At 44.5% G+C, this 24,461-nt stretch overlaps 2 protein-coding genes and 2 long non-coding RNA genes across 9 annotated transcripts; 1 reads left to right on the top strand and 3 right to left on the bottom strand.

The window, feature by feature from the left end:
• The first annotated feature begins 139 nt into the window (after window positions 1–139).
• On the top strand, window positions 140–9,556 carry LOC120688642. The gene is made up of 16 exons (XM_039971039.1): window positions 140–1,143; window positions 1,252–1,401; window positions 2,401–2,671; window positions 2,763–2,855; window positions 3,039–3,213; window positions 3,315–3,560; window positions 3,671–3,865; window positions 4,079–4,276; window positions 4,984–5,953; window positions 6,895–7,010; window positions 7,213–7,388; window positions 8,161–8,351; window positions 8,452–8,538; window positions 8,634–8,791; window positions 8,888–9,098; window positions 9,189–9,556. The coding sequence occupies exons 1-16, from the start codon at window positions 280–282 to the stop codon at window positions 9,336–9,338; spliced, it is 4,251 nt and encodes a 1,416-aa protein (XP_039826973.1). The 5' UTR covers window positions 140–279; the 3' UTR covers window positions 9,339–9,556.
• A 581-nt stretch (window positions 9,557–10,137) lies between these two features.
• LOC120689929 (protein KOKOPELLI-like) lies at window positions 10,138–17,272 on the bottom strand. Of its 6 annotated transcripts, none has more exons than XM_039972383.1 (7): window positions 16,845–17,272; window positions 16,663–16,735; window positions 13,587–13,700; window positions 13,352–13,440; window positions 12,983–13,060; window positions 10,626–12,869; window positions 10,138–10,413 (listed from the first exon to the last, which is right to left on the bottom strand). In XM_039972383.1, exons 3-6 carry the CDS (start codon window positions 13,627–13,629, stop codon window positions 11,163–11,165), a joined length of 1,917 nt encoding a protein of 638 aa, XP_039828317.1. In that variant the 5' UTR covers window positions 13,630–13,700; window positions 16,663–16,735; window positions 16,845–17,272; the 3' UTR covers window positions 10,138–10,413; window positions 10,626–11,162. The 6 variants fall into 6 exon arrangements, with proteins under 6 accessions (XP_039828317.1, XP_039828318.1, XP_039828319.1 ...); XM_039972384.1 differs by having other exon boundaries at window positions 16,663–16,732; XM_039972385.1 differs by lacking the exon at window positions 16,663–16,735 and adding an exon at window positions 15,921–16,099.
• A 2,901-nt stretch (window positions 17,273–20,173) lies between these two features.
• LOC120689927 lies at window positions 20,174–21,791 on the bottom strand. The gene is made up of 6 exons (XR_005681507.1): window positions 21,639–21,791; window positions 21,219–21,556; window positions 20,831–21,119; window positions 20,690–20,745; window positions 20,519–20,620; window positions 20,174–20,440 (listed from the first exon to the last, which is right to left on the bottom strand). It is a non-coding gene; the product is annotated as an uncharacterized LOC120689927 (long non-coding RNA).
• On the bottom strand, window positions 21,787–22,635 carry LOC120689928. Its single transcript, XR_005681508.1, has 3 exons — window positions 22,084–22,635; window positions 21,947–22,022; window positions 21,787–21,849 (listed from the first exon to the last, which is right to left on the bottom strand). It is a non-coding gene; the product is annotated as an uncharacterized LOC120689928 (long non-coding RNA).
• Window positions 22,636–24,461: the final 1,826 nt, after the last annotated feature.

Below are 24,461 nucleotides of genomic sequence, written 5' to 3'. Positions count from 1 at the left end.
CTTTTTAGTGAAAGAAAATCACAGCTGTAATAACAGGCCAACACAACAGTAACAGCAAAAAAAAAAGAAGTAACAGCAAAGAATAACCGGCATGTTCTGCTCGAGCTCGACTGCTCCCCACTTCCCAGTCCTGTCCCAACTGCCGCCGCTGCCACTGCTTCTTCTCTTGGCTTCTCCCAGCCTCCAGCCCTCCACGGCTCCGCCTCCAAGAGTCCACGCCAACCACTCGCACCGACAGACTCGCCCCCACCAACTCACCGGCCCACCGCCCGCCGCCGCATGACGGTGGCCCGCGGCCCGCCCGGCCGCCCCTCCTCCGCGCTCCTGGGCTGCTGGCGCCGCCGTCCCCCGCTGGGCTTCGGCGCCAAGGTCGGCATCGCCATCGGGCTCGGCTTCTCCTTCGCCATCATCTGGACCTCCGTCTCCCCGACCTCCTCCTCCCAGCAGATCTCCACTGAGCGATCCTCCTTCGCCGCCGAAGTTGCCGCTCCACCAACCGCCTCCCACAATCGTACCAGCACCAGCGCCGACGGCGGGCATGCTCACCGAAAGCCTCGCCCCGTCCCGCACGGCCACAAGAAGCGCCATCCTGCTCCGTCCGGATCTCATGCCAATCCCCATCGCGCCAATGCCACCGCCTCGCTGGATGCCGCCGCTGCAAAGGCCGATCACTCCGAGTCGGCTCCAATAACCGACACAGAGCCTAAGGAGAAGGAGCCGGAACAGGAGCAGGAGCCAGACATGGAGATGGAACCGGAGCAGGAGGCAGAGCTGCCTATGCCCGAGGAAAGCGGGGACAACTCGGGGAAGGCGCCTGCAGAGGGGGAGGAGGAGAAGTCGCCGCAGCTGGAATTGGAAGAGGAGCACGGTGAGGGTGATGGCGACGAGGATTTTGAGGTGGCGAAGAATAAGGCTCCGAGTAAGAAGAGAAAGCTTCCGCCTTTGTTCAGCTCTAGCGCGCATTACCACTGGAAGCATTGCGGTGCCAAGAGCGGCTACCACTATATCCCTTGCGTGGATTTCAACGGGGATGGGAGCCAGAGGCACCATGAACGCAGCTGCCCAAGGTCGCCTGTGACATGCCTGGTGTCACTGCCCAAGGATTATAAACAGCCCGCACCATGGCCGGAGAGGAAGGACAAGGTGAGGACCATAATTCATGTTTCAAGAAAAGGTGTTGCTCATAATCAGACATGAGTAACTTTGATTTATTGCTGAGGTTGTTCTTGTGGTGAACTGTGATGCTTGAAGGTTTGGTATGGGAATGTTGCACATCCTAGACTGTCAAATTATGTTAAGGGCCACAACTGGCTGAACCACAGTGGCGACTACTTGATGTTCCCACCGGATGAATGGGAGTTCAAAGGTGGAGCAAGACATTATGTGGAATCAATTGATGAGGTAATTGTTGGACCTTCACATTTGGATCAGATACAAGCTACTTGTATGCAGAAAAAGCACTTGAATAGTTTCGGCACACTATTTGATAGCTTGAATTGTAAATTAAGTTTATTAAGTTGGCTTATCTGAAGGGATGGGATTAGAAATGAAATATGCAAACAATGTTTGGAAAATAGTTGCCCAAGTGCACACAGTTGGCGTTCGTCGAGGATCGCCCATGCCACTCGGAATGCGGTAAAAGGCTAGGTGTGACTTGTGATGATGGCCTCACCATTGAGGGATCTAGCTTGGAAAATCATGCTTACTTTTTGGCTTATAGTTTTCCTCAATTAATGTGTCTTGATTCCTATATTGTAACTTCTAGGCGTCTGCATCATCTTGAGCCCCTTTTTACCAGTGTTTCAAAGGCGACAAGGCGTAACTATTCCCCAAGGCAAGCTGGGTCCGCTGGATGCCTAGGCGACGCCTTTTAAACACTGCTTTTGCGATGATAGCATGATACTGCATTCAGTGTCATAGTGAAAATGTTATGTATCCCAAAGGTTCAGTTCTCCTATGTGAACTTATAATGAACGTAATGGACATTAGCCAAAATTTTATATTGAATATTATTTGTTTCTTCAATTCCACCTGGCTTTTAGTTTTATAATGAGTCTTCTATGCATTTTGTAATGAATCATATTTACTTGGCTCATAGTTTTCCTCAATTAATGTGTCCTGATTCCGATATGGTGATTGCTAGGTGGTTGCATCATCTTGAGTCTAATTTTTATGATGATACGTAGAATGATACTGTATTTAGTGTCCTAGCAAAATGTTATGAATCCCAAAGGTTCAGTTCTCCTACGTGAACATATAATCATTGGCCAAAATTTTAGATTTAACATTATCTGTATTTTTAATTCCACCTGTGTTTCGTAACGAATCTTCTAGGCATTTACACACGTGTGTATTCTATTGCTTTGCTCAATCTGCACGTGACTTTCTTTTGTCATTCAGATGGCTCCTGACATTGACTGGGGAAAAAATATTCGTATAATATTGGACATCGGATGCAAAAGTGCTGGCTTTGGTATTGCTCTACTTGAGAAAGATGTGATAACGCTATCTTTAGGCCTTACAAATGATCAAACAGACCTTGCGCAAGTTGCCCTTGAACGTGGAATCCCTGCAACTGTTGGCAGTCTGGGATCACGAAGATTACCCTTCCCTAGTGGTGCATTTGATGCTATACACTGTGGTGAATGCAACATACCATGGCATTCTAATGGTACATATGTGTTTTGCTTCATTCCTTTCTTCCGATCATAATTTGACTATCTACTGGCATGTTGAACAACATTGTGTATTCCATGGTTTAGGTGGAAAACTCCTCCTAGAGATAAATAGAATTCTTCGCCCTGGAGGATACTTCATTATATCAAGTAAAGATGCTGACCTAGAGAGCGAAGAAGGTATGCAACGGTACAACTATGTAATATATATACAGAAAAGGGATAAAATAACACAAATATCAATGTGTTGTAGATTGTACTGTATGGTGTGACTACCTGTGCTTTTTTTATTTCTATCTTATGAATCTGGTTCATATTTCTTTCTGCCAATTGACATTTACCCGTTACCTTTTCCTGTTTCAGGAATATCAGCTTCAATGACTGCGCTTTGTTGGAATGCAATATCTTACAATAGTGATGATGTCAGTGAGGTTGGAGTAAAGATATTTCAGCGACCAGCCACAAATGAGGAATATGATCTGAGAGCAAAAAAAGACCCTCCATTTTGTAAGGAAGAGCAGAACAAAGCTAATGCATGGTAACTTGGATCATGGATACTTGGGCTACATCATTGTGCTATTAGCCAATGGGTTCAGATGTTTTCCCATACACCAATAAGTTCACTTTTCCCTTTTTTAGGTATACGCACATCAAACATTGCCTGCACAAAGCACCTGTTGGTATTGAAGAAAGAGGTAGTGACTGGCCAGAGGAGTGGCCCAAGAGGCTTGAGAGTTACCCAGAGTGGCTTGGGGACTTGCAAACAAGAGTGGCTACTGATCATAACCACTGGAAGGCTGTTGTTGAGAAATCATATCTGGATGGATTGGGCATTGACTGGTCAAATATCAGAAATGTAATGGATATGAGGGCTGTATATGGAGGGTATAAATCTCCTATTCTAATCCTCAAATTGCTCGATAGAATTACTCTCAACAATATGCACTGTACTTTAAATACACGTATTGAAACATCTGATGATTATTTTGTTGCAGATTTGCAGCTGCATTGGCATCTAAAAAGGTTTGGGTCATGAATGTTGTTCCTGTGCATGCTGCAGACACCCTGCCCATAATCTATGAGCGTGGCCTGATTGGTGTCTATCATGATTGGTGTGAGCCATTTAGCACGTATCCAAGGTCCTATGATCTTTTACATGCTGATCATTTATTCTCACGCTTGAAGATCAGGTATGCCATTGAAAAGTAGCCTTGCTTTGATTAGGAATTTTGTTGTGTTGTTCTTATTTGTTCTGTATCTCATCCAGTTCTTAGAACACATGTACTTGCAATGAATTCTTAGGTCCCAACTCCATATCTAAGACATGTCTGCAGATATGCTTTATTTATATTACCAGGAAAGCCTATTATAGTTCTACTAAGTGCAACTCTTGTATTGTGTAGATGTAGGCAACCTGTCACTATTGTTGTTGAGATGGATCGAATTTTGAGGCCTGGAGGTTGGGCCATCATCAGGGATAAACTTGAGATCCTTGACCCATTGGAGACCATTTTGAAGTCACTACACTGGGAAATTGTCATGACATTCAGAAAGGATAAGGAGGGTATCATGTCTGTAAAGAAAACAACATGGCGGCCATAAGCTAACCGTTGAATTCCGGCCTACCAATTTTTGAGTGATACTGTTGTTGATTTCCCCTGGATGTGTGATATCATCAACTGTGAATCTGAAATAGATGTACAAAAACTTGTTCATTCATTGCACACCACAATATGGTAATCATCTACAACTATCTGCCGGCAAGTTTAAGCCCAAAACGATGGTTGGTTGTGGTTGCTGCTACATCGACTAGTTCCTCCGAAGCAACATCATGTTCGGAGAAAAGTATTCTTGATTATATAGACGGTGTTGTACAAGATACAAGTTTCGTGTTGTTTCAAAATGTAACAATATGTAAAGATTGTAACACTGAATCAACTGCTTGGTGTTGTTGTAAGTTCCAACATTCTGTAAAGATTCATACACCTGAACATTTGAGTGTAAAATGCGGGCAAGCAGCAAAGTTTTGCAATGTGTATTTTGCTCTCATTTTGAGCTGTTTCTGTTCTTGCATTTGTGCAGAAGAGACCAGCAATTTTACATAAACTCCTTGCTCATAACATGATCAGTTAGATGCATGGTGATATTCTCACATTCAGCTGTCAGATGCTCAGACTGACTCCTTGTTCAAAGGTTATTGTGTTATCAGTGTAGATACTGCAGCCTTTGCACAAGAATTCCACCTTCGATCAAACATCCAAGTTTGAATCTGCACAAATTCACGTTTCTGCCTTTTTCTTGGATGAAGTCTCCAATCACATACGTTTGGCCCATCTACCACGGCCCAAAGGCGAGTTTTCCAAAACCCCCAAAACCCAAGGGCCGAACCGGCACCTCCCCCAAGCACCGCCGCCGCGATGCCTCCCTTCCCGACGGCGACCACCGCCTCCGCCACCTCCCACCTCGCCCTTCTCCTCCTCCTCTCCTCCTCCCTCTTCTTCCTCTACAAATCTATCCGGCTCCGCCGCAAACCTTCCCCCGCCACCGGCCCCGCCCGCACCACCATCCCAACCCTCCTCTACGCCTCCGCCACCGGGACCTCCAAGACCCTCGCCGCGCGCCTCTCCGCCCGACTGACCGCGGACGTCGGAGTCCCCGTAAGCGCCACTGATGCCACCTCCTTCGACCCCGAAGACCTCCCCTCCGTCCCGCTCCTCCTTCTCCTCGTCCCCACCCACGACGGTGGCGCGCCGCCACCCTCCGCGGCCTTCCTCGCTCGCTGGCTCGAGGAGTCCGCCGCCGATTTCCGCGCGGGGGCGCTCCTGCTGTCTGGTCTTCGCTTCGCCGTATTCGGGGTCGGGTCCCGGGCCTATGGAGAGACCTTCAACGCCGCCGCGAGGAGCTTCTCGCGGTGGCTACGCGCGCTCGGCGCTGTTGAGGCGGTCCCCCACGGGGAGGGCGATGTGGATGGTGGGGACCTCGAGGCGGTGTTCGAGGAGTGGAGTGGGAAGGTACTGAGGGTCGTGAAGGGGGAGGAGTTGAACGAGGGGGTTGAGGGACAGAGCGACGGGCTTGATGAGTTGGAATTGGAAGAGGAGGAGTCTGATGTCGACGACGAAGAGGAGGCAGTGTCTGGGGAGATTGACATGGAAGACATTGCTGGGAAGGCGCCCGCAAGGAGGCAGAATGGGAAGGTGGAGGGTGGTTTGGCTAATGGAGGGCAGAACGGTGTGAAGGAGATGGTCACACCAATCATCAGGGCGAGCTTAGAGAAGCAGGTGAGTGTTTCTTATACATTCTAATATACACAGACTACTATCTCCAGTATTAGGGCAAACTAATATTGCACATTTGTATTTGGAGCTATTAGAGGCTTAGTGCACTGGATAATCTCCAGTGTTCATTGAAAGGGAAAACAACACAATTTTATCATGCGTGATGGGCATGTAGTTATGTGCCTGACATTGATCATATAAATAAGAGATCAGTGCAATTTTATGTTTTGGAAGTTTGAGGATTGATGAATAGTATTAATTGCAACCATGTCCTGGAAGTAGTTTCCTTATATAATTTCATTTAACTATCTGCAAATACTAATACAGTGAATGTATTCTGTGGAATAATTAATCTTCTTAGTCTAAGGGGTTTGAGGAACAGGAAAGCAACCAAACATCATGATGCCTCTGATTAAGACTTCAGGACAATTCATAGGGATGCCCAGACTCATGTTTGTGAACCCTAAGCTTGCTTCTGCTTTTGCTGTTCCAGTATTAGTTATCATGATTTGTGTTCTTGCATGATTTGGGTGGAATACTTTGATGAATGTTTGATACTCCCTCTTTTCATATTAGTTATCATTCTAGGTTTATCCTAAATAAAACCTTTCTGTCTTTACTTACCAATTTCTAAAATTCATATAGTTTAACATAATAAGATCCATATATTTAGATCCACCATGAGAAATACTTTCAAAACATATTTATTCATATGTTGTTACAACTATGCGTTTTTCTAGGAATTGATGGTCAAAGATAGAAATGTTTGACTGGGAACAAAGTTAGAATGACAACTAATTCCAAACGGGTGGAGTATTTTATACTTATTATTACCTTTAGTTGACGTGTAAGGCTTATGTATTTCCATGCTGCATGTAGTTAGGGCCAGTTCTGTATGTCTTCTATATTTATAGTATACCAATCCAAGTTTTTGTGCGTTGCAGGGTTACAAAATTCTTGGTTCTCATAGTGGCGTGAAGATTTGTAGATGGACTAAGTCACAGCTCCGAGGCCGTGGAGGGTGTTATAAGCATTCATTTTATGGCATAGAGAGTCACAGGTGAACCTTTTGCTTATGCAACAGTGTATTTGAGTGCTTGTAAATTAGATAGCCTGGATTTGCAAGTAGTTTATTTCAAATCTTAATTCATAAATATTTACTGCTTATGTACTGAATTGCAGAAACCATAATTATTTTTTTATTGGGAAAATGTATTGACAGCCTCGACAATTTGCTTGCTGTTTATATGATCATTCGGCAGATGCATGGAGGCAACTCCAAGTTTGGCTTGTGCAAATAAATGTGTATTTTGCTGGAGACATCACACAAATCCTGTTGGAAAAAGTTGGAAATGGAAGATGGATGACCCACTTGACATTGTAAATGCCGCAGTTGATCAACACACTAAGATGGTTAAGCAAATGAAAGGTGTACCAGGTGTGTATGCTCACCCATAGAACTACATCAGTGGGCATTTGAGCAACACTGCATATCATACTGCCCCCAAAAAAAAATCCAGGGCAGATTATGGATGCCGGCATTGATTCCACTAGCCTGGCATCCATGGTTTAGAGATATACCATCTATCATCATTAGTCATCTGTTTGTTTTCTTAATCGTTAAGTTAGCTGATTGATTAGGAAAATCAAGTTGGTTAGCTAAGGTTGTTAGTTTGTTAATGGTTTTGCTACTCATCATGTTCTAGGGCCAGCTTATCTGTATGCGTGACATTATTCTTCTTGCTCGGCCGTGGGCTGAGGCCCCTGGCTGGGGATCTCTCTCCCTCAACCCTAACCAAATCCACTTCTGGCAGATTGGACCATTGTTGTTCCCAATGCCTGCAAATCTTTCTTGCTTGAACTAGAAATAACTTGAAGAAAGCTTACATCCATTCGCGTGTATCCTTGTAAAAACACTCACCAATGTCTTGTTTAGAAGAGGGGAAATGTTCTAGGAATTTTCAGGATTTAGTTCACATTTAGTGTCAAAAGAAAATCCTAAGGATTTAGTTCCTAAAACCCCATTCCCTAATGGATTATAGGGACCATGAAATGTGCTGCCTCTGTTAATAATTTTAGCCTGACTGTAAGCTTTGCATCAAGCAACCTTTGCCTGACATTAATGTTATTCAGTTCTAGAATTTTTTTTGGGTTATCATAAATTTTCCTGCAGTCTTTATTGGATAAGAATACTGTTCTTGCATTTTCAGGAGTAAAGCCGGAAAAACTAGAAGAGGGTCTATCACCTAGGCATTGTGCATTATCTCTGGTTGGTGAACCAATAATGTACCCTGAGATAAATGCTCTGGTTGATGAGCTACACCGCAGGCACATATCTACATTTCTGGTTACAAATGCTCAATTTCCTGAAAAGATTAAGATGTTGAAACCAATCACTCAGGTCATATGCTCAATAGATTGCACTAAGTTCCAGATCTTTGTTATTGTATTGAATACAATTTAAGTTCTAAAGAATACTGACTGTATCAATATGTTCGCAGCTGTATGTCAGTGTGGATGCAGCTACAAAAGAAAGCTTGAAGGCTGTTGACAGGCCACTGTTTTCAGATTTTTGGGAGCGTTTCCTGGTATAGATGTAGAAAATTTCCAGATACACATCATGCATTTATGGTCTGCAAATACTAACTGTATTTCTTTGTGTCCTGCTTTGGCATCTCACTAGGATTCACTCAAGTCTCTGCATGAGAGAGATCAACGGACAGTTTACCGGCTGACACTGGTTAAGGGCTGGAATGCAGAAGAGATAGATGCATATGCAAAATTGCTAAACCTTGGCCAACCTGATTTCATCGAAATCAAGGGTGTGACATATTGTGGCTCGTAAGTGTCATTTTTATTTATTTTTGCTTACTGATTATGGCTTGGCCTTTTCGGTTGCTGGTTCTCATGTTACATTTGTTATGATAATGCTGACAGATCTGCAACTTCAAAGTTGACAATGGAGAATGTACCCTGGCACTCTGATGTAAAGGAATTTTCCGAGGTTTTGGCATCAAAAAGCGGTGGTGTCTACAAAGTAGCATGTGAGCATGCTCATTCATGCTGTGTCCTACTTGCAAAGGTAGATAAGTTCAAGATCAACGGCAAATGGCATACCTGGATAGATTATGACCGATTCCATGAACTGGTGAGCTTCCTGAGCATCTACTTTGTGGCACAGGCAGACATCTTAGCAGATAATCCCAGCTCTTGACTTGACATTCATTCGCCAATACAGGTGATATCTGGAAAGCCTTTTAAGAGCCAAGATTACATGGCCGTGACGCCCTCATGGGCAGTATATGGTGCAGAGGAAGGTGGGTTCGATCCGGATCAATCTCGTTTCAAGAAGGAAAGGCGCCATGGAACTGCTGCGCTCAAAGATTGATCTTCTTGAGGAGGCATGGGCCTTGCTACTTCCGAAGACTGACCTATGTTACTTCTTTCTAGACGCTAAAATTTTGGAAGCAAGAATTTTGAAGTGTTGAGCTTCCAAAGTCATGTATTTCTGTTTGCTGCATGGCACATGCGTCTTTTTCTTGATGTAGCGATGATGGCGCGAATTTACAGATTTTTGAAAACCAGCGAACACTGAAGTTGACATCTTTAGGGCCTTTGGAATCAACTATTAGATTAGAAAACGCACGAGTAGGATGACATTGGAATGAATATCATGCACTATAAATGAGGGTGAAACATGGCATTGGAATGGATATCATGCACTATAAATGAGGGTGAAACAGCGTGTTTGGAGAGTAGTCTGCTTGATCCATCTTTTGAAAATCAAACAGAAGACAAAGGTTATTTGTTGATTTTGTAATTTCTCCCGCGCTAACAAGGACACACTCACAAACTACTTTTGGCATTGTTGTTCTGTTAAAATGAAGACAAACTGGTTACTTAGTTAAGCTTAACATATATGGACATACTGCAGGGGGAGTGCCTGCATAGTGGCAACAGTAAACACTACAGTAACCCTATAGCTTCAACCTGCAAGGGGTCCGCATCGGAGAGCCCCTGTTGCTGCCCCTCTGCCTTGTCGGAGTAGAAAGAGGTACACGGATTGACCCGCACCTGAACCAATCACACACGTGTATGTTTTTTACTTGAGCTGGTGATTTGGTTTTTTAGTAAGGTAACCCCTGGTTATTTATACTTATAAAATTTGTGACCATGTCGAACAGGGATGACAATACTACCACACCATTACGGGAACAATAAAACTACACGACACTTGGAATCCCATACATAACGATGTTTAACAAGATAGGTAAGTTCAGATAAGGCACTGTAATGCCACACAAACACTTGGAATTCAAGTTCCACAAAGCAGATTACGATAGACTAAAAACAAAATGTCTGGAATGGCATTCCTGCTGTAGAGTCTTGGCAACTTAAGTAACGGCCTCAAGGAAAACCTTCCCAGGAGCTCGCTTCTCAAGCCGGCCATGGTTACCAAGCAACTGCACAAAGGTAAAAAAAAATAATAAAAAAAGGACAACGAAATCAGATTACTTGCACTGGCCCTTGCTCTTGAGATGAACGAACAATCTAATACATGAAGCATATAGGAGTATCATATACCCTCCAAAATATAGATTCTAATGTTTCAGTGGTCAGCACAACCGGTAGGCAGCTAATAGGAAAAAAACTGAATAGAGACAAGTGATCTTACCCTCTTTCAAGGTTCAGATCCAACCGCTGCCCTGCAGTGACCTTGTCAATCTCATACATGTTTAACACAAGGAATCATTCACCGAGTATGCTCATTCAAATTCATGATATAAATAGTTGAACTTAAATACTTCAGCACACTCCTCATCAATATCTCCACGAAGTTTCTCAGTCTCCCGCTGTAGCAAAAAGAAATTGTTTTCCTGCAGAAAGAAAAGGTCCTTTTAAAAGATTGGTCCTTGCAATCATTACAAACAAATATAAATACAGAACAAAGCACTAAAGACAACAGTTTCAAATACTAAAAATGTAAAGAGACAAACAGCAATATGAAGACATCTGAACTGTAATCCATGTGAACACAGTGCACAGAAAAAGTGAGAACTGTTTGCAGGTTACTTGTTTCAATTATGGAATTGAATTGAAAAATGCTGTTTCTGTATAATAGGTCCAACTAAAACATTGCGGTCTGTTCCTGATCTTTAAAGCACACAATAACAATGACAACAACTACAATGTGAACACAGTACAACTACATTCAACGTCCTAGGCGGCGCCGTAGTTTACTGCCCGCCAGCACCCCTGCCCTGCCGCGCCGTGGCTCAAGCCGCTGCCACCAATGCATCTTCTTAGCTTGCACCCGACTCCGGTTGGCACTCTTCCTCCACATATTGACACTTGCCGGTGCCTTCCGCTTGGCCCGCAAGTGCCGCCGCATAGCGACGAATAACAAGTGCATGTTCCCGCCGCCGCCGCCAGGCCTCTTTCCCGGCGTGTTCACCACCGCTCGGCTCGTGGACTTCTTATCCTGGCCTTTCGTGCGGTGGAGCATTCCCCCGAGATACTTCCATAGCGACATGTGGTGTTGTTCGCCAGGAATGCGACGGGCTGACGGGCCCTCCTGGTCGTGCCCGTAGTGGTAGTGGTGGTGGAACACCGTAGCGATCTTGTTCTTAAGCATCCGCAGCCGCTCCACCCGCTTCGCCAGGACTTCCTGGCGGCAGCGCCTCATCGATCTCGTCACCTGAGGCGCATACTTCGGCGGCGCGATCCCTCGCCACGGCATCGGCGGGGCAATACCCTGCCACGACAAAGGCGATGCAATACCCGGCCGCGACACCGGCGGTGGTGAGTAGGAAGCAGAAGCGCTTGACTCCGGCAACACCGTAGGGCTCATGGAATGGTACGAAATGGCGGCGCCTGACGAGCTATTGCTGTTGTGGCTGCTGATGTACATGCTGCCGGAGTCGACGCGTTTCGGTGTTCGCCGTGGCTTGCGCCTTGACAAGCTCGCGCTGGAAGCAGAAGCGTCCGTGTTCCGGCGCCAAGGAGTACTCTCTTCATCATCATCTTCAGCTCGGTGCAGGCGGTGCTCCTTGGGGTCCCGATTCGACCTGATGCGACTATGTATGGTGACCATCGTGTTGCTCGAGGAAGATTGTTCCGGCGTAGCCATGCCACGCCCAGCTCGCTCCGAGCCATAGCGTGACACCGTGCCCAGGGACAGCCTGGAGTCTAGTCTTCCCAAAGGACACGTCGAGGAGGAGCTCTCCGCTACCACGCGCCGACCTGTGCCGCGGCCTTGCAGCCGTTTCCGACCCAGAGACATCTCCGGTGACACGGAGCGGCGCCTGTTGCTGCCCTCCGGTGACGACTGGTCATCACGAACGAAGGTGCGACGCGTCCTGTCCCGTTGTTCGGCTTGCGGATTGCTTCCAATCACCGTGCCATGTTGCGATGTCACAGCCATGCCGCGTCCGGCTCGCTCTGAGCCACGGCTGCTGCTAGCCTCAAGCAACGTTTGGTTAGCACGCCTGGAGGTGCGACGCGCCGTGTCCCGTTGGTCGGTGTTCTGAACATGTCCCGTCACCGTGCCCTGTCGCGACGTCGCAGCTACGGGTAAGCGGTAGAGGCTGAGGCCGGAATTCTGCTGCTTTCCACTTGGACGGTGTCGTGGTGGCAATGCAGATGCAGTAGTCCTCGACGAGCGGTAGGAGGCGAGGCGGGCAAGGACGAGCTCTTCCGCTGCAAGGGGACCGTCATGGACGTGGCCACCAGCTCGGCTTGACACTGTTGAATACTGCGGGTTAAGCCGGTTGGGTCGCTCGCCTGCCAAGAGACTGGGGGGGCTGGGCGACGCCGGTGGTCTCAAGCTCATGGGTGGCTCACCGTCGCATGTCTGGCGATCTGATCGGATGGAGAGCTTCCTCTCCAGTGCAGGAGACATAAGAGAACCTGATATTATCTGAAAATAGATGATTTACTGCTGATCAGCACTTGCCGAGAACACAAAGAATGAGAAAGTGAAGTGCAAATCATGCCTTCTCACAATTACATACTGGCATGAAAATAAATTACCTTTGCCTGCTTCAGGAGAGTCTGCTGGGTAGCATCATCTAGCATCTTCATCAGTAGAGCCCTGGATGCCTCATCTAACTGCACAATGTAAGAACAAATTAAACTTGTGATCGTATGTGTCAGATTTGCCAGCATATTTTGCTACTGCAGAAAATGTAACTTTGACATAAAAAATGCTTCAGTTTCTCACATCCCTGCAGCCAGATTTTGAAATCAGAATGATTGCTTTGGTTTATCATGCCTATTCCTCAATCCTTCTCTCTTTCAAATGTATCTGAACACGATTTTCTACTGGAAAACGAAGTCTATCTTTGACTTGTTCTCACAAGAAATAGCAGTAACCAGTGAAGCCATAAAAAAGTTACTTACATCTTCATTTGCGGAACCCTTGTGAAGCAGCCCGTACAGTCTCTTGAGCGCCTGTAGATCAGACGATAGTTGCTCCAATTCTGTTTCATCTGGCATTCCGTTTCAAAATTACAGTAAGAAACGAAAAGAGAGGCCCATCAACACACGCTCATGTATCTCTTTTAAAAAAAAACAAATTGTAGGGATGTCAAAGCTCAAAGGTCGACAGAGAACAAAGATTCGATCACAGACTAACCGCCATTGCGAGGTGAGGAAACCGATGTCGTTGCTGGATCCATCTTCTTGGGGGAGCACCAAACCAAGATCGAGGAATCGGAATCGGAAGAGACTAGGTTTGTGTCCACGGGTGCTGAAAATTTTTCAGCACAATAAGAGAGTGAAAAATTTCAGCACAATAAGAGAAAGTGACCCATACACGCAAATTGCAAGCAGCTGAATATAAACATGCAACCAATCGATGCCTTGCCGAATATAAAACACAAAAAAAAAAAAATGCAGGCATCGTAAAACTAAGCACTCATTCACAAAAAGACAATCAGAAAGATTCTAAATAATTTGGAATGACATCACCTCCAACAAAATTATTGTCCATTGCTTGCACTGTTATTTTCAGTGTAAACAATCCAAGCAAAATTTGTACAAACTTAACCAGCAGGGCTGGAATTTCATGCGCCAAAAACTTCAACACAGGTTAATTTTTTCAGTATGCTGAATTACTTGATCTCATAAATGCTTGAAAGATTTAAGTTCTGCCATGTAAATTAATTAATAAGTAAGACTTAACAAAGCTCTATGTAGCTTGTTACAGAAGGCCATGTAACTGAATCAGTGTCAAATATAATAATTACTTAGTAAAGTCAGTGCAAATAGCTTAAATGATGACCTCTTATTTAATGATAAATGCTTTTCGAGGCCATTTATACATCTACTTAAGATGGCAAAGGAAAACAAAATTCGCTGGTGTATAATTAAGAAAAGTATTGAGGTTCAGTCTTCTAATGAAGCATAACCCATTCCATTATTTAATCATGTGCATTCGAAGCACCCAAAGCTTTAATCCTGTTGCCTCCTCCATCAATCAATTTGTAGTCTCAATCATGTGTGTTGTTTGTTAGGGTAATAACTGAGTGGTGTGATGGGACTTTCATGGGTGGAAACTAATGAGGCAGGACTACCTACAATATGACTATTTTTCCATGATCTTCTATATCCATACATGCAGTCTAACAACTTCAGTTTTGAAACCAATGATAGCTCTTTAGCTTACAGACAATTGATTTAATAAAATTCGCACTAAAGATATATGTTTACATGTGCTTTCGCTAATTAAACACATTGTACATATTTCGCAAAGTTATTGTGTGGGTTCTCATGAAATACTTAGATATGTGGTACCGATTAATTTAGTACATTGAATTCAATACTATGCTGATATTCAAACTATATTGCAGGAAGGACACTGGGATTGCTTCATAAATATTATGTAGGAAGGGCACTGTAGAATTGCTAAATTAATTTTATAAAACTTTAATGTACTTCCCACAATATGATTTCTTCAAACTATAGAAAATACTGAAGTTTATAACATCCAAACACACACTGTTGGATTGCTTCATTAATTATGATTCTCAGTTCAGTAATACTTTGACTGAATGTTAAGTGCATACAAATTCAGTTCCACACATGCAACATATGTTACAACATTCTATGTATGCATTTTTCTACGGCAGGTTCCAAGAGGCTCATATTTTTACACCACCTATAACATGATTTTTATTGCAGAGACTTGAACTTCTAGAGTGCTTTAAAATCAATTCCCGGACCTATCCATGTTTAGCAGCTCAAATTTATAATACCTTCTCTTACTGTTCCCCTTCTCCCTCAGCTTTGATGGAAAGGCAAGCTGGGAAGAGGGTCATGATTCATTCTGCTTAGGTTTCTGTAGCACAGTCTATACACTGGATTAAATGCTAATGATATCCCATTAACTAAAGCAGCCTTCCTGCATGTGCTTTGTTCTTTCTTTGTTTCTTTCTTCCTATTTTGAATAATTGGAATCGTAATTATGAATTGAGCTACCGGAAGGGATGATATACGCCCTATGATTTTATTGCTCCAGGTAAAAACAGATTATATTAAATATTGATGCATATAGCTCTGCTCCAAATATAGTACTGATTTAATTATAAGTATTGGATATGCACATTTATATGCTAATATCTAGCTATGCAGTCCGTACATGCTATTTTAATCATTTATTCTTTTTTTTTTGGTCGAGGTCATGCTGTACAAGATCATACTTCAAAGTGAAAGCAGAAAAGCTAATTTGGCAACCAAATTCTTTTGGGAAAGCTGCCTTGTAGATCTCGTGGCAGGCAATAGCAATTTTGTTTCTTTGTTGTTAATTCATTTTTAGGAGGAAGCAAGATGTAATCATACAAGAGTAATTTTAATACCCTAGGAGATGAAAGAAAAAAAAGGGTATTTACTATATTTGGTGATTGTGGACCTATTCAATATCATTCATATCTGTGTCTGTTGTTTTGCTCACGATAGGGTGCTCAAGCACCTACGACGGGAAGAGCAACACGGTGACGGTGTCAGGGCCCTTCGACGAGGTCGCGAACCGGCTCACCTCCGATACCAGCAAGAACATCACCAACATACACCTTGTTGGGTCAAGGCTCAGAGGCGGACGGAAGCAGAAGAACGCCGGCGCTGCCAAGATGGTAGGGCGCGCCTAATGTTCTAGAGAAGACAGAAGTTAAACTCTATGAAAGGTAATAATGAAAGAGTTGAAGGTGCACTGCTTGCTTAAGTGGAAATCAAAGTTGAGCACTATTTTTGCAGAAGTCATCATCTGAACTGAACAGTAGAGATGTTTCTAAACAATTTTATCTGCTAAGTCATATTCTTGCTTTACTAAACTAAGCCCCAATCCAACACTGAAAACCCCCAATTGAGTCCAGCGACAAATGATCCCAAACCCACATCCAACTAACTAAATTAGGTGAGCACAACACCCTGTCCAATATCGGCTGGCCGCATGTATTCTCTTTGAGCCATAAACAAGACTAAGAACAATCCAAAATCCCAGATCGGAGCAGCAGATACTAAGCAGCAAAGGAATCCAAGAGGATACTAATTAGGGGATCTTAATCACTGAAGAAGTACAGGCCAAGCAGGACCCAACCGGAAACATGGATTGTTAGACTGAATCTATCCTACTACACAGCCAACGAATTCTGCAACCAAAATGATGACCGAGAGATGCGGATCAGCAGAGATATCAAACAGCATAGCCTGCGTCCCATGTCACCCGATCGGAATTCCTGTGCAATCCAATCCGGAGTGAAGTGGTTTCTTCCCGCAGGTTTGGTTCTACTACCAGAAATCCAAACACAGGCCATGAAATTGTTGGGGAATCTTATGATAAATACTAAACACTACCGGAAAATCATGCGGAAGGGAGAAGGTAAAGAAGGGTGCGTACTCTGGATGCGGGCGGCAGGGGCACATCATGAGACGCGCGCTGCCACCGTGTGGTAAGCCAGGATGCCGCCGCCCCTGGAGCCGCGGTGAAGGGCCACCACGCCCAGGCTGCTGGCCTGCGAGGCGCGGCGGGGGAGCGCCCGGGGCGACGGCGAGGTGGTGGCCACGGGCCCGGATCCACCTGCGAGGGGAGCGCGCTGAGCGGCGACGAGACAACGGCGAGGCGGTGTCCAATGGGAAGGAGGGGAGCGCGGGGCGGCGGCGCGCGGGCCGGAGGAGCGTGGGCCCGGGGTGAGAGCGGCGGCGCCGAGCGCGGGGCGGCGGAGGAAGGGCGCGGGGATCGGTGCCTCAGTGGAGTGGCGCGCGTGTGAGCAGCAACCGTCGCGTGGACGCACGTTTTTTAGCGTGTCAGCAGCAACCGTCGCGGGGGCGGAGTGGGAAGCAGTGGACGCTGTTTTTGAGCGGGGCAGAACCGGCAGATCCATGTAAAGGGTAAACAGGCTGATCCTTTCCAAAATTTTACAAAATTTCATATCACATTAAATCTTTGAATGTATGGATGAGCTATTAAATATAGCTAAATAAAATAACTAATTATATAGTTTGTCTATAATTTGCGAAACAAATCTTTTGAGTCTAGTTAACCCATGACTGGATAATAATTACGAAATACAAACAAAGGTGTTACAGTATTTTACAGTTTTCCTTTTACGCATCTAAACAAAGGGTGACTTCGTGCTTTTTATGTAGGATGGCATTGGAATGAATATCACGCACTATAAATAAGGATGAAACATCGTGTTTGAAGAGGTTCAAGTTGAGTGTTTAACTTTAGCACTTATATCTTTGTTAAAGTTTTTGAATCTTTAGTTTGGATACACTATGCTAAAGTATAGCACTTTCATCCATTATTCATCCATTAGTACATCCAAACGGGTATAGCAGAAGGTTGGAGCCCATCAGCACTCACTAGCTACAAAGCTGATGTGTTCTATAAATTTTTTTAAAAAAAGAGTATAAAGAGATAAAAGTAATGTACCGGTTCGATCCAAGTGTTATTGGGTGAGAGTACTAAATTTTAATACTGGCTAATCCAAAAGACTCGGAAGTGCTAATAGAATAGTCTAAATTTTAGCTAAAATTTAAAAATTATATATAGCATAGATATGAGTGCTAATATGTGGTAAGATTTAGCACTCAACTTAACTCTACAAACAGACCCTAAATATCCAAACGTGCTTCTATATTTAGTTTCAATGTCCATTTGTCGAATTAAATCTCCTCGTCCCATCATCGATGCCACATATGATCTCTGTCTGTTGTTAAGCCATTCTGTCCTGACCTTAAAGAAAATAACAACATTCTTCTTCCTCTTCCAATATATCTGCAGTAGACAAGCCTATTCGAGTCGAAACCTTAGCGAGCTGAATCAAGTATTCAAGTTCAAGCTTGCTGTAGCATGTAGGCTCGGCGGGATCTCAGGCTATTTGCACTCGTCGTACTCTAAATTTATCCTCTAAAAGAAATATTCTCTCTTAGTCATCAATATTCTCTACTCTACATACAATTTCTCTGCAGTCGTTCATCCTCTATAACTCTACTCTATCCCAACTACCAGCCTGTGCGTCTCACACGTCAGATTTATTTTATTCTCCCCCCGCCCCCTCCCTCTCCTATTCTCTCTCCACCTTGAAAGCGCCGGGCATGGCTGTCACCGCTCCGGCCTCTCTCCCTCCGCTGCCCCTCCTCGCCGCGCCACTTCACCGGCGGCGGTCCCGGCGGCGAGGTCGAGCGCGGCGCGGGAATGGCGGGCGTCCGATGAGCTCCGGCCCCGAGCGGGGCGCGCGGAGCACCCTGGCCCGAGCAGGCGGGCGCGGCGAACGCCCGCGCGCCGGCGAAGGCCCGCGCGCACCGGCAAGGCAGGCGCGGACGCGGCCATGGCTCGGTGGAGCTCCCTCCCCGGATCCGCGCGCCGCCCACCCTTCCCTCCATCTCGAGCCGGCGAGCGGCGGGCCTGGCGGGGAACGCGCCGCACCGAAGGCCCCTTCGCCTCCCCGCGCCCCGGTCCTCCCTTGTGAAGGAACCGCCAAATTAAAACTCTAATTAAGCGTAATGACCGTCATTTGAACACATCGGCGCGCATTAGCTTAACGGCTTAATTTGGCGATCCTTTCTCAACCCACGGCCCGATCGAAACAACACCGGTAGTCCCACGCGATGGTGGGCGCAGATGGTACAAGCACGACTCATTACTTGAAAATACAAGAGTGATCACGACACGAAACATTTAGTTTTACAACCGAGTTCAAATACATAAATAACTAGGTGAATTCCCCGCGCGTTGCTGCGGGATGATTTGTGTAATTTGTAAATACTATTATTGTATGATGTTGGGGAAGAGTTTAGGTTTGGTTCATTTGTTTAAACAAAGTTGAATTATTGTATAAATGTGATTCAGTTTTATTGAATAGATAAGTGCGGACGATACATTTGGAGATATTTATGTAAAGGGAATTGAAATTATTTAGGAAATAACATAAAATTTTGGAGAAAAGTAACTAATTTGTATTTGCACTCGTGGACTCCTCTTCAGTTAAAATAGCTTGCAGGTATGGTTGTCCCTTTTTTGTGTATTGAGCAATGATCATCTGGTTGTTAGTTGGAAGGTGCTTGGTTATGTCTTTGGTTTGAGAATGGCTGGTGAGAGTAACACACATTTTTGGGCTTGTATCATCCTTGAGTTTACTGATTGCTTCGACATATTTGTCATGCATCTTGTTTGGAGAACTGAATAAATAGTGAAGGAAAGGTGAATATAAGGGTATGAAAAATACAATTTTGGTTGATTTAAAATAGAAAGCAATGGACAAATATGATTACATTTCAAAGATAGAAAAATAGTAATTTGCGTTAAGAGAAAACCTTTTGAAGTGTTGTTGGTGCGCCATTGGTTTTGAGTATGAGAAGATGAAGAATTCACAGAGACAGGATGGAAGGTATAAAGTGTGGGGAGCAAGGAGTTGGGATTGTGAATTATATAGTAGAAAAATGGAAGGGGCAATTTAATATGTAGCAATTGTTGGAGTGATGAGAGAATTATTATATTATAAATCTGTATTATTGTATGATAAATAATTTTTATGAGGTAATAATAAAAGCAAATGAAGGAAGGTAATTATATCATTAAAAATAATGATACTATTAGGGGACAGTGTTAGGCATGTCAGAGAAGCAAGATGTCCAGAAGCAGTTTGAATCGTCTTTGCTCCATCGAGCCAATAATAAAAGCAGTGAAGGAAGGGAATTATAGCACTTGAATGTTTGGAATAATACTGAAATATGCATCCCACGGTCACTCTTCAACTTTTAGAATGTTCAGATTCAGAAATAGATACACAAAAATACAGTACTTGTATGAAGTTCAGTTTTGACATAAATAAGAGATTTAGAGTGCCGCAGACGTGAAAGTTTATTGAAGTATTATTGTAAAAGCACTATAAGGAAAAGTAGTCAAGCATCAGAGACACAGATGCCTATATATATGGTAATGTGACGCTGAACAAAGAGCTTGTACCAAGTGTTCCGCCGTGTTGTTATCTGCAAGTACATTTGAAACAAATATTATAAAAGTATATTTAAAAAAAATGAATGTAGATGTGTTGAAGAGAGTAGTACTTTGGTCTTTGACGTTTAGAAAGAGTTTGGGAGGTAGGCGTTTGACCTTTTGCCTTGCATTCTGTGTTATCTTTGGAATCTAATGATCTCTTTACGTTTGAGCTGGGAATGAAGGGGGAAAATGTCATAATTTTAGGGACTTAGAAGTTGATTTGGGAGTGGGTGTATTACCTTTCAGATCCTGTGTTTGGAGGTGGAGAAGATAGTGCTGTCATGACAGGTGTTGCCTAAAAAGGAAATAGCATTTGTTATATAAGACATATGGTATATATAAACTTTGAATACAAAATGAATAATAAATAAGAAGATAACCTGTGCAGATGGTTCCTTTGAACGTTAACTTGAATTCTCTATTTGAAAACTCTTCCTCAAGACATATTTGATGGAAAAAGTGGAGGACGAATTAGTGCTCATTCCTATGTAAAAGAGTCTAATTTTTCCAATTGCTTTATCTAAAGCAGCTACATGTTCTGTTGCGTCAATTTTCATGTTTTGAGAAGCATGATATGCAATACGTTCTACCAAGCCTTCAGCTATGAAAGAGAAAGCTATTGTGTCTATGCTTCCAGTATCATCTGTAATGGTAATAGGAAGTTTGTACCTGTAGCGATTATGAAATGTTAATTGCGTAGGAAATATGGTGGATGAATTTAATAAATATTTACTATATAATAGTAAGGTAGAAGGAAGTTTTTTTTACATTGGCTGCACAATCACATCTTGGTTCTTCTGAAATGCTTCCATATCCCACTTTTCAATTTCGACATGCTTTGTAGTACCATTTTGTGCCTGTAGCACCTCCCTTTTATTTGTGGAGAAAACAAAATTGTGAGAAGCGTTTGGAGTATATGTTGGCATATAGAGTGTGCAGAATTGAATATATTTTTAATGGAATGTAAGCAGATTGTTGCCTGGAAAGATGTTGCTGGTAGTTCAATTATTTTGTCAAGTGTGTATATTTGGCCAACTCCTTGGATTGGAGATAACTGAAGTACTTGAGGTGCATACTGTTGCAGAGATGGAGCTTCCCATTTGTAGCTGTAAGAAATATTAGATATAAGTTGTTTGCTGCAAAAGTAGACAGAAAACAAAGGTAATATGTAATTGTATTGAAGGGAACCTTGTACGGAATTCAGCAATTTGAGGAATGTCTAAGTCAACTAATATTTGTGTTGCAGAATTTGATGATGTCTGTGTTACTCCTGAAAAGTTGAATGAGGACAATTGGAGATTTAGGAATAATAATAAAGATGGATCACAGTTGTTACCTGAATTTGTCAAGAAGGCTAATGTTGCTGCTACATCTAGAAGCAAAATCAATTTATGTGAACCTATAGAGAGAAAATCCGGAACAGTTTATGCAAGAGTTCATAAGAGGAAATATGTCAAACAGGTTTGGTGCATCAAACCATGGGCAAGTTTACTCACTTTTTGTTTTGATCAGGACGTTGTGCCCTCCCTCTACACGGACTCCATGAATTTGGTGCACCAGCAGCGGGGAGATCTAAGCCAAAGCAACAATGTAGTGACCACCAGTCGAGGAAAGGAAAAGAAAAAAAAACAACCTTTGGTCCTTCGGGATATAGGCTTGGGGAAGGAATAGTAGAATGGCTAATGGGGGTGGAGTTTATGTGCATGCTGCAAATGAATGCCAAGAACGGCTCCACCATGGCAAGAACGGTAGCATTCATTGGCAGATGCAGTTGAGGAGGCGTACAATGAGGTGCCAAGATGCGGCGGTTGAGTGGGCTGGCCGAGTAGCGGGACTACGGAAGGCGCTGCGCCGGCAGACGTGGTGCGATGGGAACGGCAGGCATTGACGGGAGGTGGAGCGGCGGGCGCAGCAAGTGGCGCGTAGCCGAGGTGCGGCGATTCAGTGCCCTCTGCGCCAGCAAGCGTGGCTGGGCGGTGAGACTGCGTGATGCTAAGGCAAACTCGCGAGGCGAACAGGGGAGGAGCGTGGCCAGCGAGCCTGTACGCCGAGTAGGCCTTGCACACGTGGGCCGTCAAGCGCCGGTGGCCAGGCCACCAGCGAGCCTTTTTTTTTGGATCAACACTAGCGAGCCTTTGTGGGAAGGAGGTCCACGGGCGGCTGTCCGGGCAGGTGGACGGACGGAACAACGGAGATGTGTTGAGAGTTACTGTGCCGTTGGATCATAGATCGGTTGGTCAAAAATTATTTAGGTGATGTGGCTACACCACATGTCAAAGAAATAGCAATCAATGATGTGTAGTGGGGATCATCTTTATAAGAGTTATAGATTTACAAGATTAACACTTACATAGACATGACTGAAGTCGAGTACAAAGATCCTACAACTACTCTAGCTTACATCAGTTCTGACCCACCCCGACCGGTCGGACCGGTTCACCCAACCGGTCGGCACCACGCTGCCAACTCCACCGGTCAGACTGGTCCCACGGACCGGTCAGACCGGTCTACGCAAAATAGAAATGCTGCACACTCAGCCCACAAGTGTACAACTCGACAGCGCCCTAACCTAAGGGTCCCGCTCCTGGACCTGCCACCCCTCTGCATCCCGGCAGATGAACTTGACACAACAGGGGCAGAAATCGACGTCCGGGTGTCCTGAAATAATAATTGTGGCAACAAACCCTGAGTATACTAATACTCAGCAAGGCTTACCCGACCAGTGGGTATAACTTAGCCCACGTATCTAGACATGCATAGCTTTCTGGCTGGTGGTTATTTTGCATAAAAAGCTTCTAAAATGAGTCCTTATTTTTTCCACTTTTAGCTCCCAATTCTATATTCTATCATTCTCAACTAGTATTTGCACCTGCTAAGAAATCATAACAGACATGGAGTAGTAATTCATGGTAGTCATTTACAATCATCACTTAAGTTCCATAAGACATTACTACGATGCGGTGCTGCGATCAAGGTGCTCATATCCGAGAGTGACTGATGGCGAATCGATCCGATTTAACCTTACAAGGTGGACCTAACCAACACGGCACGCAAAAGCCCCGTCGGACCCCACGCACCAACCTTTCCCCTCCCCGCCTCGAACTACAGGAACCAGCCCAACGACATATGGTCAGCCGAGCTCAACGTGAGACCACCAAAAGTAAACATATGCATCCCAATTCTCCGCGACTACTCAACTCGCCCCAGGAGTTGGGTGCGGGTTCCTGTACTTTCGAAGCAAAGCAGTACTCGGATTACCGGTTTCGACTACCTCCTACTCTCGGTATGCGGTTAGTACTGTTCAAACTCAATCACAGGGCCAGACAACGAACGGTCCTTAACCGACACAGACGGGGCTAACCTCTCCCTGCCCGGTCTCCAAATTCTTTTTCTTTCTTACCTAATTCAACATTCCATAAATTTAACTTAACTAAATGCCCTATATCTCGCGAGTGACCCGAAATCACTCGACTTCTACCGAGTTCTATTAAGCATAGCATTTCTATCGTCTTCTACATACTAGTACAACTCGAGGAAACCTAGGGATCATGCAACTAGGGTTCCAAACAATTCCTAAACCTAATGCACAAGTAATAGCAACATAAATATAGGTGTCATAGTTTGAAATAAAAGGATGTGCACCGGGGCTTGCCTTGCGTCTGCTGCTCAACACTAGGGTGAGTTGGGCCTTGGGCCGACTCCCCGCGAACCTCCTCCTGTGGGGCTGGCCCCTGCGGCTCCTGTGGCTCTGCAACCACCTCGTACACGACCTCCTCTGCCGCGGCTGCTACACGTGTGCATATGCATATGACATGAGAATGCATGCATGAGTTATAAAAATTATAAGTAACTAATAGCCATATTAATTTCTAACCAATTGTACCAACTACCCCGACTTTCACCTTCTCAGCCAACACCCCACCGGTCAGACTGGTCCTACTGAACCTTCCGTGACACCGGTCAGACCGGTCCCTCCAACCGGTCAGACCGGTCCTAGCCAGACCAGAACCT

The sequence above is a fragment of the Panicum virgatum genome, chromosome 9N (genome assembly GCF_016808335.1).
Source record: "Panicum virgatum strain AP13 chromosome 9N, P.virgatum_v5, whole genome shotgun sequence".
NCBI classification, from domain to species: Eukaryota; Viridiplantae; Streptophyta; class Magnoliopsida; order Poales; family Poaceae; genus Panicum; species Panicum virgatum.
Note: the sequence above shows the minus strand (reverse complement) of the source record. Positions and strands in the feature narration are given on the sequence as shown.